At 38.4% G+C, this 18,479-nt stretch overlaps 1 protein-coding gene across 3 annotated transcripts in view; it reads right to left on the reverse strand.

The window, feature by feature from the left end:
* The window catches only part of LOC129725406 (glutamate receptor ionotropic, NMDA 3A-like), a 167,796-nt gene extending 151,418 nt beyond the window's left edge, over nt 1-16,378 (reverse strand). For all 3 annotated transcript variants that reach the window (XM_055681221.1, XM_055681222.1, XM_055681219.1), the window contains exon 1: nt 16,252-16,378. In XM_055681221.1, coding sequence (XP_055537196.1) covers nt 16,252-16,363 — 112 coding nt within the window. In that variant the 5' untranslated portion in view covers nt 16,364-16,378. The remainder of the gene's footprint in view (nt 1-16,251) is intronic.
* Between the last annotated feature and the right edge of the window lie 2,101 nt (nt 16,379-18,479).

Raw genomic sequence — 18,479 nt, forward strand, 5'->3', positions numbered from 1 at the left:
ATCCGGACCAGGAGCAAACGATCGTTTCAACTTTTTCGCAGCTGACAATACCATATCTACGTTTACTGTACAAGCACGCAGTTCAACCAAGTCAGCGGGAACATCACGGTTGGCATCATTTATTTCTGTTCTGGATGAGAAATTCGTAGAGAACACCGAAGAAAAATGCTCGGCCAACGGCTGGCAAGAATCAACAATAGCGTCTGATGTAGTCTCATTCAGATAGACATTTTTATGGTATCGCAGAACTTTTTGGTTTAGAATCAATGAAACGCCAGAAACCACGTCGATTTCTTGTTAAACTCATTTGTACCCGTAATACGTACGATTTGTAGAGACAAGAATTCAAAAACTAGCTTGCTGAAACCTTGTTTGGTTACCAGAAGTTCTATGTCGTCGTAGGTTCCGTTGACAAGCGTTGCGCACACGTTTCAATGCTCGTAAGCGATAAATGCTCCAGGCGGGTGGAACAGGGGGTCGAATCCGCGGATCATTCGCAACTAGCCAATTGTTCAAAATAGAACAAAACGTTTCGTATTATTATATTGGGTGGAAATCGGCCATTTTTGGCAGTTTTCCAGAAACCGGAAGTTGCCATCTTACAATCCAAAATGTTGCCTGAGGTCTATTATGGAACATATTCGTTACCACTAAAAACATTCACCTGCCAAATATGGTCCCATTTAGTTGATTAGTTCGAGAGATGTGCAGAAATTTGTGCAGAAACATGTGCTTGCAGAAGAGGGAGTCAAACCATTATGGAGATATTTGTTACCTCTAAAAACATTCACATACCAAATTTGGTTGTATTTTCTTGATTGGTTCTTGAGCTGCTCGAAATTTGTGTTTCATTTGTATGGGACCCCTCCCTTATAGAAGAGGGAGGGGTGTCAAACCATTATGCACATATTTGTTTCCACTAAAAACATTCACATGCTAAATTTTGTTCCATTTACTCGGTTATTTCTCAAGTTGTGCAGAAATTTGTGTTTCATTTGTATGGGACCCCTCCCTTCCAGAAGAGGGAGAGGTCTCAAACTATCATAGGAACCTTCATCGGCACCAAAAACCCCTACATACAAATTTTCACGTCGATCGGTTCGGTAGTTTTCGAACCTATATGGATCAGACAGACAGACAGACAGACAGACCCGCTTGCATTTTTATAGGTATAGATTACAACATCAATATTTTAGAACCTAAAGAGTGAATATAGGGGAGCAAGGGGCAAGATCGCCATACGCGGCAGAATGGGCATATGTTATTTCTGGGTTTCTGGTAGTAATTTTGGAACTGTTATAAATTTAAATCATTAACATTAATTCGAAGATGTAATTTCATTCAAAATAACTGGAGAAAATAAATTCATTTTAACACAATAAACAATTGTATCATTCATGCACGTCTCGCGTATAATATCATAGCTTACAAGCGCGAAAAATAAGGGGTTTTGCATGCGTATATGTCGTTTTAGGCTCGAACGTTTATTTTCGGTAATCGTTATTGATATTCTAACAATTTCAATAAATAATACAGTGTTTTTAAATGAAACATCATCAACAAACAGCTCTTTTTCATAAGTGTTCCTCATGGGGTAGATTGGGCACTGCTGGTAGGGGCAAAATTACCATATCTATGCACGAAAACATAACCTACAAACAACAAATAACGAATGGTGGGTATTCGTAAGGCAAGCATTAAAATAAAACCGGAAACGAATTCAAAAAGGATTCACTATGCGATGTTTGCGGTTGTTTTTTCAGTTTCTCTCATAATGGCGAAGGATGGAACATGTGTTCAATCTGTAACGTGTGGTTACATTTATGCAAAAGAGATGTGTGTCCAGGATGCATGCAATGATGTAATATTTGTTGACAATCATTAAAATAAAGTTACCTAAAGTTAAATTTTGTAATGTTTTATCATTTCTTCAACCGCATAGTAGTGTTTTATGGACCAAAACCTTATTTTTATATGCGGGCAAATTCATGGATAATCTTCAAATTAAAAAAGGCTAATAAATCATGTTGTTTGGAGTATAAAAAGTGAAACAAGAAAGGGAAACTTTGTTACGGTACCTACGATTGTACGATACATTGATACATTGTTCAATGTTTGCTTGAAATCGAACAATATGAACATGCTCATTATGCCCCATAGGTATACCCAATTTACCCCATACCGCGACCAGCATCATATATTGTAGTGGCTTAGGAAATTATTTATAAATATTCAAATAACCTTTTTTTTTTAGTTTTCAATGTAGTAACTCTTGAGTATTATTCTTACTCTATGTAGTAAAAATGTATTCAGTAGCTTTTTGCTCACTTTGCCCTAACAATTTGCTAAGAAGCTTAAGGTGCTCATCTTGCCCCTTGTTCCCCTGCATTTATTGGATTGAAGCGTTCATATAAAACTATTTTTACAAATAAAAGTTTGAATGAGAAAGGCTGGGTCTGACCGCTAGGTGGATTAATTTTGGGTTTTTCACTTAAATATCGCTCTCTAAAAAAATTGGCAACTTTTGTTCCCGGACTTCGGACCGGACTCCGGAGCGGAACCGGAACGAAGCCAATCGAACCGGACCCAAATCGGGCTAGAACAAGCTAGTTCCGATTTTTTACTGGACCGGAACGCGGACCCAACGTTTTCGTTCCGATGTCGAACACTCTTAAAAGCATTTTTTTTTTAATTTTGACGACCACCCTAATTCATAAAGGAGTACCCTAAGAACCAAACAAAAAAATACGATTCTAAATTTTTTCGATGAAGAACAAGTAAAGGAACCACCACAAAATTCATCTTAGCACCTATATTCTTCTCGTCGCTTTTGTTTCGCTCCTCTCATCGCTCTTAACTTTCGACTACTCGACTGAATCGAGAGGTAAAATAAAACTACTTTTACTTTGGAAGAAAGTAAAATTTTGCAGTTAATTGGACAAACAGGAGCAATGAGATGAACATTGTGTTGAGATGAATATAAGAGAGGTTCACCTATTACATTTTATTATATGATTGGAGCAATCAAAATATCTGATCATGAAAAGGCCCAACGGCACTTTAGGTGCGTAAATTGCTATTTCCAACATTTTTTGACATCAGAAATGAGTTCACCATCCCAAAATTGTAATAATATGTAATTTCCAATTATTTAAAATAGGCTTTAAGGTTTTGCCTTTCTCCTTGAAAGGTATAGCAATCACTGCAAAAACTAAGGTATAAAAGTGCTCAAAAAAGCCGAATGTCGTAAATCACTCGACTCTGTTCGACGAGCTTAGCATTTTCTGTATATGTGTATGTGTAACGCTCTCCCAATCTCACTCGATTTTCTCAGAGATGGCTGAACCGATTTCAATGAAATTAATTGCGAATGGAAAGTCTAGTTGCTCTATAAGACCCTATTGAATTTTATTGTAATCTGATTTCTAGTTAAGAGGTTATGTATCAGAATGTAAAAATCACGAACCATCAATATCTCAGAAACTACACAACTGATTTTAAAAAAAATGGATTTTAGATGAACGGGTTACCTAAAAAACCCTTAACTTTTGAATTTTATGAAAATTGAACTTGTGTTTCAGAAGTTATGGAAAGAAACGTGTACTGGAGACAATTTAATCTCACTCATGTTTCTCAGAGATGGCTGGACCGATTCTCTTAAAATCAGTGTCATATGGAAGGTCTTGTTGCCCCATAAGATCCTATTGATTTTTTTCGCAAACAGATTATTACTTTGCCTGTTATGTTTAAAGATGTGAAATCCAGCTATGAAAAGAAACATATTCCGCAGACTACTTGGACTCACTCACTTTTCTCAGAGATGGTTGAACCGATTTCCACGAAATTAGTGTCAAATAATAAGTCTAGCTGCCTCATAATACCCTATTGAATTTTGCTGTAATCGGACTGTAACTTCGTCTGTAATGTGTCGAAATGTGAAAATCACAAAACTTCATTATCTTAGAAACTACACAACCGATTTGAACAATATTGATATCAGATGAACGGGCTAGTAAAGGGTTAACTGATGGATTATGATTGAACACGTGGGTTCAAAGTTTGGCTGCCCTATACGTTCCCTTCCGATTTGATTGTAATCAAACTTTAGCAACCGTTATGTATTAAATTGTTAAAACAACGAAAGTCTATAAACTCAAGTATTACACGACTTATTTTAACATAACTTGTGTCATACAAACGAGTCATCTCTCAAACTTACAAATAACAAACTTCATAACAATTTGATATGCTGTTCAAAAGTTTTGGAAAGACAAAAAATTCAAAGACTATTCAAAACTATACCTGCTTTGATCAATATATATGGCCTCAACATGATTTAAATGTGGTATCGTACTATTTGAACGTTCCCGTGATTGAATTGTTCGAAATTAGGAGTCATTTCTTTTATTTCGCTATTTCTTAAGCACTAACGTTACGTCAAATTTCATATTTTATACTTCATTTACAACATCAATATTTTAGAACCCAAAGAGTGAATATATGGATTTCAGCATTCACGTAAATTTATTTTTACAAATAATAAGTTTGAATGAGAAAGGCTGAGTCTGACCGCTAGGTGGATTAATGTAGGTTTTTTTTTCTGGCAACTCTCTTTGTGCTATTGTATATTCAGTTTTACTACCTGTGTTTAAATTCCGTTAATTCATCGTTATTCCGTCTCGAGTTACTTCTGTGCTTTGAAACCAATATTGGGCCAACAGTGAACACTGGAAGAGTAAAGTACAGTAACTTCAATGTGATAATTTGCCCTTTTCAATACTCAAGTGGATCGGACTGTGTGCTGGCATTGCCATTGTTATTATTTGGAATCGTGTAGCAGAGCAAGCAGCAAGTGTTTTCTCTTGCCCATCCAAAGGCGTTTATCAAGCATAGAAAAGATATTATGCGGCGAGTGCAAACTCGAAGTTAATGATCTCGAACCGGACCGCTGTGGTTTTTGTGATGCTCGCTACCACATTAACCAACAGTGCTGTGGATTCAATATCAGGTTTGCAAAGACCTTTTTTCGCAAGGAAAAATCATGTTTATTTGCCCGCACTGTAGAGCTACATATAACCATCATTGAACGGCAGTGGTGGGCACCGCTAACCGAAAACTTGGTGAATTTAGCTCGATAATCGCTAAACGCTAATCGCTAAACCCACATTAGCGGAACTTTCGCTAATCGCTAATCGCTAACTTTTTAATATGTAAATATGTAGTCATATCGCTATATTTATTGCTCGTGTTTTGTAAGATTTGGACCACTTTGATCTGTTTTGGTTAAACAAACGAAAACAATTATTCACAAGAATAACAGAAGTTATTTAGCTTGCATGGAAAATAGTTACTCTTAGGAATGTTTTGATAAAAATTCAATTATTATCTGAATCGAAAAAATAGAACCAAAGTTGTCATTATTTCAAGCGCATCGCAAAGTTCTTGGTATGGCGAAAATTCAATCTAGACCTTGTGCTTGTTCTTCAAAATGCTCCTGTGGCTTATACGATAACTGGAACTCCATTCTAGGGTAAAAAAACTGACAAAAGTAACTTTCGCAGTAAAGTATGTTAATCTTTCGAAGCAATTTACGTACGCCATCAGCAATTCACAATTTTTCTAAATATTTCTTTTTTTTTTTTTTTTTAACTCTAATATTTATTTAGGCCCAACCGCGAAGCATAACGGGGCCGAATATCTTTTGGAGTAGGGAAAAGCCAGCTTGAGTAGAGCCTGTATCCCGACTGCTCCTCCTCAAACAGGCATAAAAACCCTCTCATCTTTTCTCTTTTAAAAATACAATTTAAAAATACATGTCATTTCAGCTTACGACTAACATTAACATCAAAGTTTTTCTCTTTATAACTAAATACTAATCCTTACTACTATTCGTTGAGGGTGATGGTTTCTTATCTCTTTGAAATCAAAATCTAAGTTCGGTGGATCATGTCTCTCAAAAAGAAGCGATGATTCATGTTTCTATAAAAAAGATGAACGAAAGAAAGAAGAAAAAAAAACGGAATTAGCGTGAAACTTTTTAAGATTGTTGTGTTGGGAGAAATTAGGAGAGAAAGCATAGAGATAATCAAATTCGATACTTGATATCTCTTAAAAAGTCGTAAATGGGTATTACAAGCGCGGGGTTGCGGCTAGCAAGCACATCCCGTACTTGCATTGTAAACGTCACTTCCTGTTTCCGGAGAGAATCTATAAGCTTGGCCCTTGCTCTGTGGTACTTAGGGCATACGAAGACTATGTGGTCAATATCTTCGTACCCTCCACATTCGCACAGATTACTATCGACTAAGTTTATTCGATAGAGGTGTGCGTTTGCAACATAGTGATTGGACATTAGGCGCGAAATAACTCGAATGAAATCTCGAGTTAAATCTAACCCTTTGAACCAAGCTTTTGTAGACACTTTGGGCGAGATCGAGTGCATCCATCGCCCAAGGTCGTCTTCATCCCACTTTTCCTGCCAGTTTTCCAGAGCCAGTTGTCGGGGCAGATGAAAATACTCGGTATAGGTGATCGGTCTATCAAATATATCTCCATCTATGGCACCCCTTTTTGCTAATAAATCAGCTTCTTCATTGCCTGGGATTGAGCAATGAGAGGGGACCCACACAAAGCAGATAATGAAAGACCGATCAACCAGCACTTCTAATATCCGTCTAATTTCCGGAAGGAAATAGGACGGGTGCTTGACCGGTTTAATCGATCGGAGAGCTTCGATAGAACTGAGGCTGTCCGAGAAGATGAAGTAATTGTCTGGTGTCTTGAGCTCGATAATTCGCAGCGAATTGTGTATGGCAGCTAATTCAGCTACGTATATGGAGCAGGGCTGTGCCAGTTTGCGAGATATGCGATGATCTGTGTTGAAAACGCCATATCCGGAATGTCCATCCATCACAGATCCGTCCGTGAAAAAGGAATTCTGTTTTGGGAGGTGGCCAAATTTTGCCGAAAATATTGATGGCACAACTGTTGGTTTGAGGTGATCGGGAATTCCATGGATTTCTTGTTTCATCGTCAAATCAAATACAACAGAAGAATTGTTGAGCGATGTTGAAATCTCACGGGATGGAGCAACAACCGAAGGGTTTATCTCCATGGACATGAACCGCTGGTATACTGACATACAGGGTTTCTGAACAACTTCCAAACATTTCTCATAGTTCGCAATAAGCATTGGATTTGCTATTTCCGATCTAATGAGGAAACGAAAAGCCAACTCAAACAGCCTCTCTTTGAGTGGTAGTATTCCAGCTATGACCTCTAGGGACATGGTATGTGTCGACTGCATGCAGCCTAGAGCGATACGCAAACAACGGTATTGTATCCTCTCGAGCTTTAGCATGTGTGAAGCTGCGACACCTCTGAAGCATATGCTGCCGTATTCTATTACGGGCAGAATCGTGGTTTGATAGAGTCGTATCAAATCCTCTGGATGGGCTCCCCATGATGTTCCTGTTACCATCCGAAGAAAATTGATCCTTGGTTGGCATCTTTGCTTCAGGTAATTTATATGTTTTTCCCATGTGCACTTAGAGTCATACCATACTCCGAGATATTTAAAGCTAGGTGACTGGGTGATGGGTCTTCCGGACAGAACTAGCTCCAAACGGGGTGGTGGTCGCTTTTTTGAGAAGACAACCATCTCCGTTTTTTCAAGCGAGAACTCAATTCCAAGACAGCTGGCCCAACTGGTCAGATTATCTAGCGTATTTTGCAGGCTGTTTTTCATATCTACAGCCAGAGACGCCGTGACTGATACTACGCAATCGTCAGCTAACTGACGCATTGTGCAGCCGTCCGTCAAGCATGTGTCGATGTCACTGATGTAGAAGTTGTACAACAGCGGACTCAGACAAGAGCCTTGGGGGAGACCCATGTAGCTTGTTCGTGTTATTGTTGAAGAACCGTGGTTGAAAAGTAAATGCTTTTCAGACAGCAGGTTGATCAAAAAGTTTGTTAATATAGGGGAGAATCCTCTCTGATGCAGTTTCTCGGAAAGAATTTCGATTGAAACTGAGTCAAATGCGCCTGTGATATCCAGGAAAACCGAGGTCATTTGTTGTTTGCTGCCAAGAGCCATTTCTGCTTCTGTGGCTAGCAATGCCAGGCAATCGTTAGGGCCCTTGCCCCTACGAAAGCCGAACTGGGTCTCTGACAGTTGGTTAGTTGTTTCTGCCCAGTTGTCAAGTCTGCGCAGGATCATTTTTTCAAGCAATTTGCGTATGCATGAGAGCATCGCAATCGGCCTATACGAGCGGTGATCTGCGGCAGGTTTATCTGGCTTTTTGATTGCGATAATCTTAACCTGTCTCCAAGCTTTTGGGATCACATTGTTCCTGATAAGCTTATTAAACAGTTTAAGAAATCGTATCTTGGCCGAATCCGGCAGGTTTTTCATCAAATTAAATTTGATCCTGTCCGGTCCTGGAGCCTTGTTCTTACAAGACGCGAGGGCAATTGAAAATTCCAGCATTGAAAATTCTGGTTCTTCGATCGCCGTTGTGTCGCTGAATTTCTGCTGTGGTGGGACAGCATCTGGACATACCTTTTTCGCGAAATCATAGATCCAACGTTCAGAATATTCATTAGCCTCATTGTTGTCGGACCTATTGCGCATTTTTCGAGCCGTATTCCAGAGATAGCTCATAGAAGGCTCTCTGGATAACGTGCTTATGAAATTTTGCCAGTACGATCTTTTTTTCAGTTTGTGCAGTTTAGCCTGTTTCAGTTCCAGCTCTCTAAACTGATCAAAAAGTTGAATGGAATGATCTTTCCTGAATGCTAGGTATGCTCTTTTCAGAGTTTTTTTCATCTCGGTGCATTCTTTGTCCCACCATTGTTTGTTAGGACGAATTTTCAACTTGTTCTCAGGGGCGGGCCTCGTCTGAGATTGCAACGCGCTATCTAAAACTAATGTTGCAAGAAAGTTGTATTCGTCTGATGGAGAAAGCTCGTCGGTTGTTTCAAGCTCCTGAGATATCATGTTCGAGAATTTTTCCCAATCAATATTCCGGGTGAGATCATACTCTACTTCGACTGTGGTAACAGACTGGAGCCTGCTCATAATCGAAATACTTATTGGCAAATGATCACTACCATGGGGATCTTGAATAATCTCCCATTTACAATCCAAAGCTATTGAGGAGGAACACATAGATAAATCTAAAGTGCTCTCACGTACTGGAGGCCTTGCTATTCTTGTAGCTAACCCAGGTATGTTCAATAGGGTCATATCGAACTCGTCTAGTAAGCTTTCAATAAGAATAGCCCGGTTATCATCTCCAGGTGCTCCCCATGCCATACCGTGAGAATTGAAATCTCCCAGGATAAGGCGTGGAGTCGGCAGCAGTTCCGTTATTTGTGTCAGCTGCAACCGGTTAATAATAGCTCTAGGTGGAATGTAGACTGATGCGACCGTGAGGCTCTCACCAGCTATTGTTATATGGCAAGCAACAATTTCTATGCCATCAATTGCTGGGAGAGGAATTCGGAAGAATGGATAGCATTTTTTGATACCAAGAAGCACTCCGCCATAAGAGTTTCCTCGGTCTAAACGAATTATATTGAAATCATGAACGGCTACTGTCGTATCCGTTGATAACCATGTTTCAGATAGCGCGAAAATATCGCATTTGCTATCGTGAAGCAGGAGTTTAAATTTATCTAGTTTGGGAATCAAGCTTCTACAGTTCCATTGTATGATCCTTGTTGTCGATTCGTCACTTCTGTTGTCTGATTTAGACATCGAAGGATACGAACGAGAGGAGGGGCCATTTGGTGCTTAGTTGCTTACCCAACATGCAAATTGTTGGAAGCCAAGCTGAAATCATACTTTTAAGAGTATCGGATAAACCAAAAGTGGTAAATATCCATTCAACTATCATTTTAAATGAAATACGTTCATCAGTAGACGGTATTTCAGATTCCGGAGACAGTTTATTGGCGGGAGCACATTTCTTTCCCGGTAGTTTAGGGAACTCTTTATCAAAAGTGTTGCCCTCAGGATTAAGTTTGAATCCTGGAGGTGACGTCTTAGCAATATTTTGCTTAGAAGGTTGACCTCTTGGGGTGTCTGTATGCGTTTTCTTCTGCTCCTTTCTGGGAAGTTTGGGGGAAGATACGCTTGGTCGTTTCCGCACGGCCCCACTTGACGGAAGAGGTTGATATACCTCTTCGTCATCATTGGAATCATCCGTTTCCAAGCTGGAATACGGATTTTCCTGTTGCTGTAAGGCAGTCTTCAACATTTGTGCAAATGACTGCTTACAGCGTTGTTTCGTAGATTTCTTCAACGCGTCTGAACGTAATTTGTATTTTGGGCACGCTTCAACTTCATGTGGGTCACCACCACAGAGACAGCATCTTGCCTGTTGATCGCCGCAAGTATGGTTAATCTCAGAGATTTCACCACACTTGGAGCATTTCGATTTATTGTTGCAGTAGGTTTTTGTGTGCCCTAACTGCAAACAATTCGTGCATGTCATAACTTTCGGTATGAAAAGTCTTACTGGGAGTCGAAGCTTGTGAAGTTCGACATAATCCGGAAGCACTTTTCCCTCGAAAGTGACTCGAAACGAGTCATTCGGGGAGTATTTTCCCGTATTATCCTTGGAATACATTTTCCTGCATTCCAGAATTTTTATTTTTGGGAGGGAGGGATTTTTAAAGCATCCCCCACCTTCCATCACGTCCTTCTCGGTAAGATCCGGTTCGGTGATAACACCCTCAATTTCAACTACGCGTGCCGGTATATAAACACGGTATTCGATGTTGAAATTCGGGTCCAGGACGACATCGTTCGCTTGTCGGGGATCCGAAAATGTTGCCTTCAGTCTATCAGCTTTGACCTTGTAAACTTCGGTCAAGCTCGAGTATTTTTCCTTCAGAGATTTGCACATCTGTACAACTCTAAGAGGCTTGTTTTTGGGTCGAAAATACACGATCCAACGAAGACCAGGTTGGTTCACCTGGTACATTTTAACCCGAGTTGCCCCGTCATTAGTGGATGGGGCAATTGGGGCAGTTTTACGAGGTCTTTTACGCTTTTTAACGACGTCAAAAAAAGCGTTGTTTCCATTATTCGGAATGTCAGAAAAATCCATTGCGGACTCGTCACCTTCTGAACAAGATGAGAGGTCCGGTGGAAGAGGCAATCCACCAACCGCCATAGCGGTTGTGAACTATATGCCGCTAATAACTAATTTATGAAATATATGAAAATATTTATATATTCAAAACTAAAAAGAATGGCTATATATAATAAAAGAGAGGAAATGCGAAATCAAAATATTTAAATTATATATATGTATATACGAGAATAAAGAAGGCAAAAAAGTAAAGGTTTTGTCACTTATCTTTAAATGTATGAGAATCAGCAGCACTGCCTGCGCTGTCTCCTCAACTGCAGAGCGGCGATGCCGTCCGCTTTCCCCCCGTCCGGGTTCCACAGCACACGCGCCAACTAACCACTACCACAGCTCCGTACTTCTCTACTGCGGGAATCGACCTTCGCTGATGCTGGATCAGCACGCCTTTCAGCACTCGCGCCAAAACAAGCACGACTCACCACCTTCACACGCGAACGCAGCGCAATCGCGCCGATTAGCACCACTACCACTGGCGCTGTTCGGCAGTCGGGGCTCCCCCACCAATAACGACGCGTATTTGCACGCCACACAACACCAACGCTAGAAGAAGCGAGATATTAATTTCGGTAATCCACAGAGCACTCAAGAAAAACGACTTTCCTGCTCGGCTGCCGAAAAGACTATGAAAATATTTCTATTGTCGCTTCTCTACAAAATTTAGCAAATTAGCGATTAGCGTTTCGAAGGCCAAAATTTTAGCGACGCTAACAGTTTCGCTAACCAGCTCAAAAATTTTCGAAATCGCTAAATCGCTAACTGAATTTTAGCGTCGCTAATTAGCGAATTAGCGGAATGGTGCCCACCACTGTTGAACGGTCAATCGATCGGTGCTTATGTGGCTGACATGATAGATAAACAATTTCCCCCGCATTCACAACAGCTGATTGACTTACCCGGTCAAGTGCAAAAACTCGCCGAGGTAGTTGAGGGGTTGAGTAATAAAATTGACAACATGCCGCATAAACCACTGAACATTGATGGTTCTGCTAGCCCTCCCATAAATTTATCAGCGACACCTGTCTGGTTAGCACGAAATTCTAAGCGCCGTCGTGCTGATCGTTTGCCTGTGGAAATCGAATCTGACCGCGGCACTAACATCATCAGCGATCTCTCTGTGCAGTCTATTACTTCTGCAGCAGCACAGAAATTTTCTTGGCTTTATTTATCTGGTCTAAACCCAAAAGTAAGCGACGGCGGTTTGCAAAAAAATGTATCACGTTACTTGAATGGAATTGAGCCGATTGCAGTAATTCAACTAGTGCAGCAAGGTGCTGACACAAGCAATTTTTCATACGTATCATATAAAAGCGGATTGGACCCGGATGTGAAATCCATTGCCCTGGATCCTGCTTCTTGGCCAGCTGGACTGTTATTTAGAAAATTCATCGACCGTCCAAAAAACTAACCCCTGGAAGCAGAACACAGTCTGCTACATCATTTGCAGTAACCGAGCCTACTAGTTTGTGATCTTTCAGTGACAGTGGGAGCTTACGGGCTCCCACCAGAGGCGAGTATTCCGTAAACTCTTTTTTTGTTGTATGGCTCGTCTTTTCAGAACACCGTTCGTGATGTGACCAACGTTAGTATATACTACCAGAACGTGCGTGGATTGAGAACGAACATTGACGATATCTTGTTGGCGATCAATGACTGCAACTATGATGTGATTTTGCTAACCGAGACGGGATTGAAAGACAGTAGACTCTCACCACAACTATTCAGCAATGCTTTCAACGTATTTTGATGCGATCGGAGTCCAAAGAACAGCAATAAACGTTCTTTCGGCGGTGTTATGATTGCTGACGCACGGCATCACACTAGCACACTCTTCGAATCTGTACATTAGGGTGTCCCAAAAAAATCGATGTTGAAAAAGTCAAGATGCTCAGCCGCAAATTGAAAGATAATGTTATTCATAGCATTTTTGTAGAACATTTCGGATTTCTAATAAATGGTTTTCAGGTTGCCCAAACGTGTTTTGTGAAAAAATGACTTTTAAGCCACAAACTCATTTCTTTGCATTTTTTTTCTTTCTGTTCGATTTCTAAATTTTTCCATATATTTTTTTATTTTTGTGGGGTTGTTTTTGAATATTTTTCATGGTTTGGTTCTGCATTGCATTCAGTTTTTTGACTCCCAGAGCCCAATAAACATCACACGAAAATTATTTTTTCTAATAATTTTTAGATAAAACCCTTCAAAACACAAATAAATACTACAAGGTATACAGCCCTAGGGTTGTATGAAATGGTGACGTGGGACTAAACACTGTAATTAGGGGATTTTTTGTTCCAAAATATACAGAGTCCGCAGACAAAATCAATGTGTTTGCTCGGTGACTTACGTACTTTTAATTTCAGCCTTAGAAATATATTCAACAACACTCGAAAAAATATTGTTTATATTTGGCGATATTATGCCTGCAGATTTTTTCGTCAAACATGTGTTTGACAAAGCACAAGCTAATCGTTCTTGTTGAAGAAGCACCAAGAATTTCTCGTAATGCGTCAGAGTCAGAATTAACTCTATATCCTTAAAACCAAATCCAATAATACTTACGTTATCATAATGAATGGTTATGTCATATTTAACTCTGATTAAATCAAATTCATAATATGGATCTTACTTTCAAAATTCTAACAATTCCATTTTTGTTTCTTGCTTGACAATTTTTTTCACTTGCCTACAATTACATTCGCTTTGTTACGAAGACAGCTAATAAACGTTTATTATAGAAAAGTTTAAAATAATAAAATATCATCTAACAGTTTTTAAAAAGTAAGAAATAAATTCGGAATAATGCACCAAAAATTCATCGGCTCTCACTCATCTATATATGTTTATATTTAGGAATTCAATCTTCCGATACTATCCGGTCACGATTATTTAGTGAATATCGAATATAAAATATAATAAATAAAACTTATAACCGTGGCAAAAATGTGCAGTGTTGAGTAATTTATGGTAATCATATTTATGTGATAAACTGTCAATCACCATCAGCAGTAGCATTGCAGTTTTTCCTCGATTGCACACGAATAGAAATGTACGAACAGGAGTGTACCACTGCAATACGAATAGTATCGCGCGCTGCAGTACGAATGGAAGTGTACCGCTGAAATGTACGAATAGAAGAGTACCGCTGCAATCATAGACGACGAGAGACCTGCTGCTTTCTGCTCCACTGGTACCGTTGCTTATACGTGTTGCGTTGCATGGGCTGACAGCAGGTTCAGGAATTGTTCAAGAATGAGGATTGTTTCAAACTTTTCGGAAAACTTTTAGCTTCGAGACATCACATTAGTCTAAGTTCATGGAAGCAAAAATAAATTGACCTATTGGGACGGGGAGATTCTGTCAATTTTTTTACGATATCGATACAAAGAATATCGCAGGGAACGGTTGGTGTCCATTCACGTCGTCTGTGCTAGTAATGCTTGCATGCAATTGGTTCATTGCTCGCGTAAATTTGTCATTGAAACTTTTCATCATTTTTACCGCTTAGCAATGAAATTAGAGTGATAACAATCATATTGCAAAATTGTTATACATTTTATCTATCCAACAACGTATTGGTTATTGTTATCCATCATGTGGTTATGCTGTTATTAGCGTTTGAAATCTGACGCAACATTTGCCAGTTTCATTTCCAATTTTACAGAATGCATCCCAGTATAGTAATCAAAGACGTAGTCCCACGTCAAAGAACTTTCAATCAATAACTGAAATTTTCATTGCAAAGCGGGATTTACAACAATTATTTACATGAAAAAAGATACTTGATATTTCATCGGGGAGCAGAGATATTGGCATTTTTCTATGTGATGGAAAACTATGCCTTTTTTATAAATATGTTAAATAACTGTTTTATTTTGGGAAATGAATAATAACAATGTTCAGAAAACAAATGCATGTTTGGATTGCTGATAACTTAGCAGAAGGTTTAAAAATTCGGAAAAATCTGTGAAAAAAGTTAGAATGAAAATTGTGATTTTTAGTGCCTTCTAATATAAAACTCAATGTTTCTCGTAACATGTAAGAGATAGAAACATAATGTCTTCGACAAAGTTTCTTGTTTTAAGATAACCTAAAACTTTGTCGAAGACACCTTGCATCTTTCTCATTCTGATTGAAAAGTATATTTTTTTATTTCACTCAACCATGGAAAAAATCGCTACCCAAACGATTCACTTTACTATCCTTTGCGAACCTAGGTTTCGCCTGCTTTCCATCATAGTAAACTATCTTCATGATAAGGATTTGTATTCAATGAAAAGGTCAATAAACAAATATGGAAATTCCATATGTCAAAATTCATGAATAGTCCTGCTCACAAATAATTTCTTTCATGCAAGATGTTCATTGAATGATACCTTTTGTTAAAATTATCGTTCATGATTGTTATCATCGGTTCGCAAACGATAGTGTCGAGCGCTGTTCGCCGAATGTTACCCGTGGTTTCGAAATTTTTTCATTTTTTTCCGGTAACCTTAATTTGTTTTCTTCATTTGGATTTCGACTATTTATTCGATCAAGTAAGTCAATACAAGTAAAACGTAGAAGAAAGACTTAACTGATAATATTTTTATTGTAGAATGAAAAGAAAGCAAACACAGAAAGACATTAATGCAAGTTATAAAGGTGGATGACGAGGGAAAATTTGTTTGCAAGGCTGAAGAACATTGCAGATATGTTTAAGAAAAATTTGTTTCCGGAAACTTCAAACGACATATTCTTTCACAACACTCTTAAACTTCTGGGGCATTGGATATACCCTTACCCATTGAAAAATCATTTGAACCACCCAAAAAGAAGATGGAATATTACAAGTGGAAGTAAGCAAAGAAAAAATAATCCTTGGAACTATCCAACTAATATACTAACTAATATATATATATATATATATATATATATATATATATATATATATATATATATATATATATATATATATATATATATATATATATATATATATATATATATATATATATATATATATATATATATATATATATATATATATATATATATATATATATATATATATATATATATATATTTGCATGTGTGTGTCAATCCTTACCTAGATTACGGATAACGACTTTGTCAGCGACGATGGTTCTTGCGTTGATTCCAACAAAGTGACGGTTTCCTCTTGTTGCCCCATCGATCTCTAACGTTACAAGCTCCTGCATCCGTAATTCTGCAACTATCAGCTTTCTAGCTTTTCCTGCACATTCGTCAACAAGTCCAGCTACACTCTTTCTATTTACAACCATTCCTGCAGCTTTAAACAGCGGTTCTAACTGCGTTTTGAAACCCGCCATCTCCGGAGAACAATATGGGAGATGGTTTACCGTAGCGAGTTGGATAGTTCCAAGGATTATTTTTTCTTTGCTTACTTCCACTTGTAATATTTCATCTTCTTTTTGGGTGGTTCAAATGAATTTTTAATGGGTAAGGGTATATCCAATGCCCCAAAAATTTAAGAGTGTTGTGAAAGAATATGTCGTTTGAAGTTTCCGGAAACAAATTTTTCTTAAACATATCTGCAATGTTCTTCAGCCTTGCAAACAAATTTTCCCTCGTCATCCACCTTTATATCTTGCATTAATGTCTTTCTGTGTTTGCTTTCTTTTCATTCTACAATACAAATATTATATTATTTGTATTGTATATTATATTATTTAACATATTTATAAAAAAGGCATAGTTTTCCATCACATAGAAAAACGCCAATATCTCTGCTCCCCGATGAAATATCAAGTATCTTTTTTCATGTAAATAATTGTTGTAAATCCCGCTTTGCAATGAAAATTTCAGTTTTTTTTTTACTTTCGCTTATTTACCGTCGGTCTAGTTCCGCCACTGTTGTGGCCAATCACCGACGCCCAGGGAGACGACTCCACACCCAGGACCCTAACTCACGACCCGTTTATTAACGGACCGGCGCCAACGGCTTTACTTCCTCATGCGATGGAAGGCGTGATCCCAGAGATTTTTCGCCACAGAAAATCTCCCGGTGTCGGCTAGGATTGAATCTAGACCAGTTGGGTTGGTTGTGAGTGGATCACGCCACCTCACAACCATCGACACCTATGTCGGCGGTGGGATTCGAACCCAGGCGTCGAGCGTGGTTGGCGGAATGAAAATTTCAGTGAAAATTTCAGTTATTGATTGAAAGTTCTTTGACGTGGGACTACGTCTTTGATTACTATACTGGGATGCATTCTGTAAAATTGGAAATGAAACTGGCAAATGTTGCGTCAGATTTCAAACGCTAATAACAGCATAACCACATGATGGATAACAATAACCAATACGTTGTTGGATAGATAAAATGTATAACAATTTTGCAATATGATTGTTATCACTCTAATTTCATTGCTAAGCGGTAAAAATGATGATAAGTTTCAATGACAAATTTACGCGAACAATGAACCAATTGCATGCAAGCATTACTAGCACAGACGACGTGAATGGACACCAACCGTTCCCTGCGATATTCTTTGTATCGATATCGTAAAAAAATTGACAGAATCTCCCCGTCCCAATAGGTCAATTTATTTTTGCTTCCATGAACTTAGACTAATGTGATGTCTCGAAGCTAAAAGTTTTCCGAAAAGTTTGAAACAATCCTCATTCTTGAACAATTCCTGAACCTGCTGTCAGCCCATGCAACGCAACACGTATAAGCAACGGTACCAGTGGAGCAGAAAGCAGCAGGTCTCTCGTCGTCTATGATTGCAGCGGTACTCTTCTATTCGTACATTTCAGCGGTACACTTCCATTCGTACTGCAGCGCGCGATACTATTCGTATTGCAGTGGTACACTCCTGTTCGTACATTTCTATTCGTGTGCAATCGAGGAAAAACTGCAATGCTGCTGCTGATGGTGATTGACAGTTTATCTCATAAATATGATTACCATAAATTACTCAACACTGCACATTTTTGCCACGGTTATAAGTTTTATTTATTATATTTTATATTCGATATTCACTAAATAATCGTGACCGGATAGTATCGAAAGATTGAATTCCTAAATATAAATATTTATAGATGAGTGAGAGCCGATGAATTTTTGGTGCATCATTCCGAATTTATTTCTTACTTTTTAAAAACTGTTAGATGATATTGTATTATTTTAAACTTATCTATAATAAACGTTTATTAACTGTCTTCGTAACAAAGCGAATGTAAGTGCAAAGTGAATGAAAACGTAGAAGAAAGACTTAACTGATAATATTTTTATTGTAGAATGAAAAGAAAGCAAACACAGAAAGACATTAATGCAAGTTATAAAGGTGG

This window comes from Wyeomyia smithii, chromosome 2, assembly GCF_029784165.1.
Source record: "Wyeomyia smithii strain HCP4-BCI-WySm-NY-G18 chromosome 2, ASM2978416v1, whole genome shotgun sequence".
Lineage (NCBI taxonomy): Eukaryota > Metazoa > Arthropoda > Insecta > Diptera > Culicidae > Wyeomyia > Wyeomyia smithii.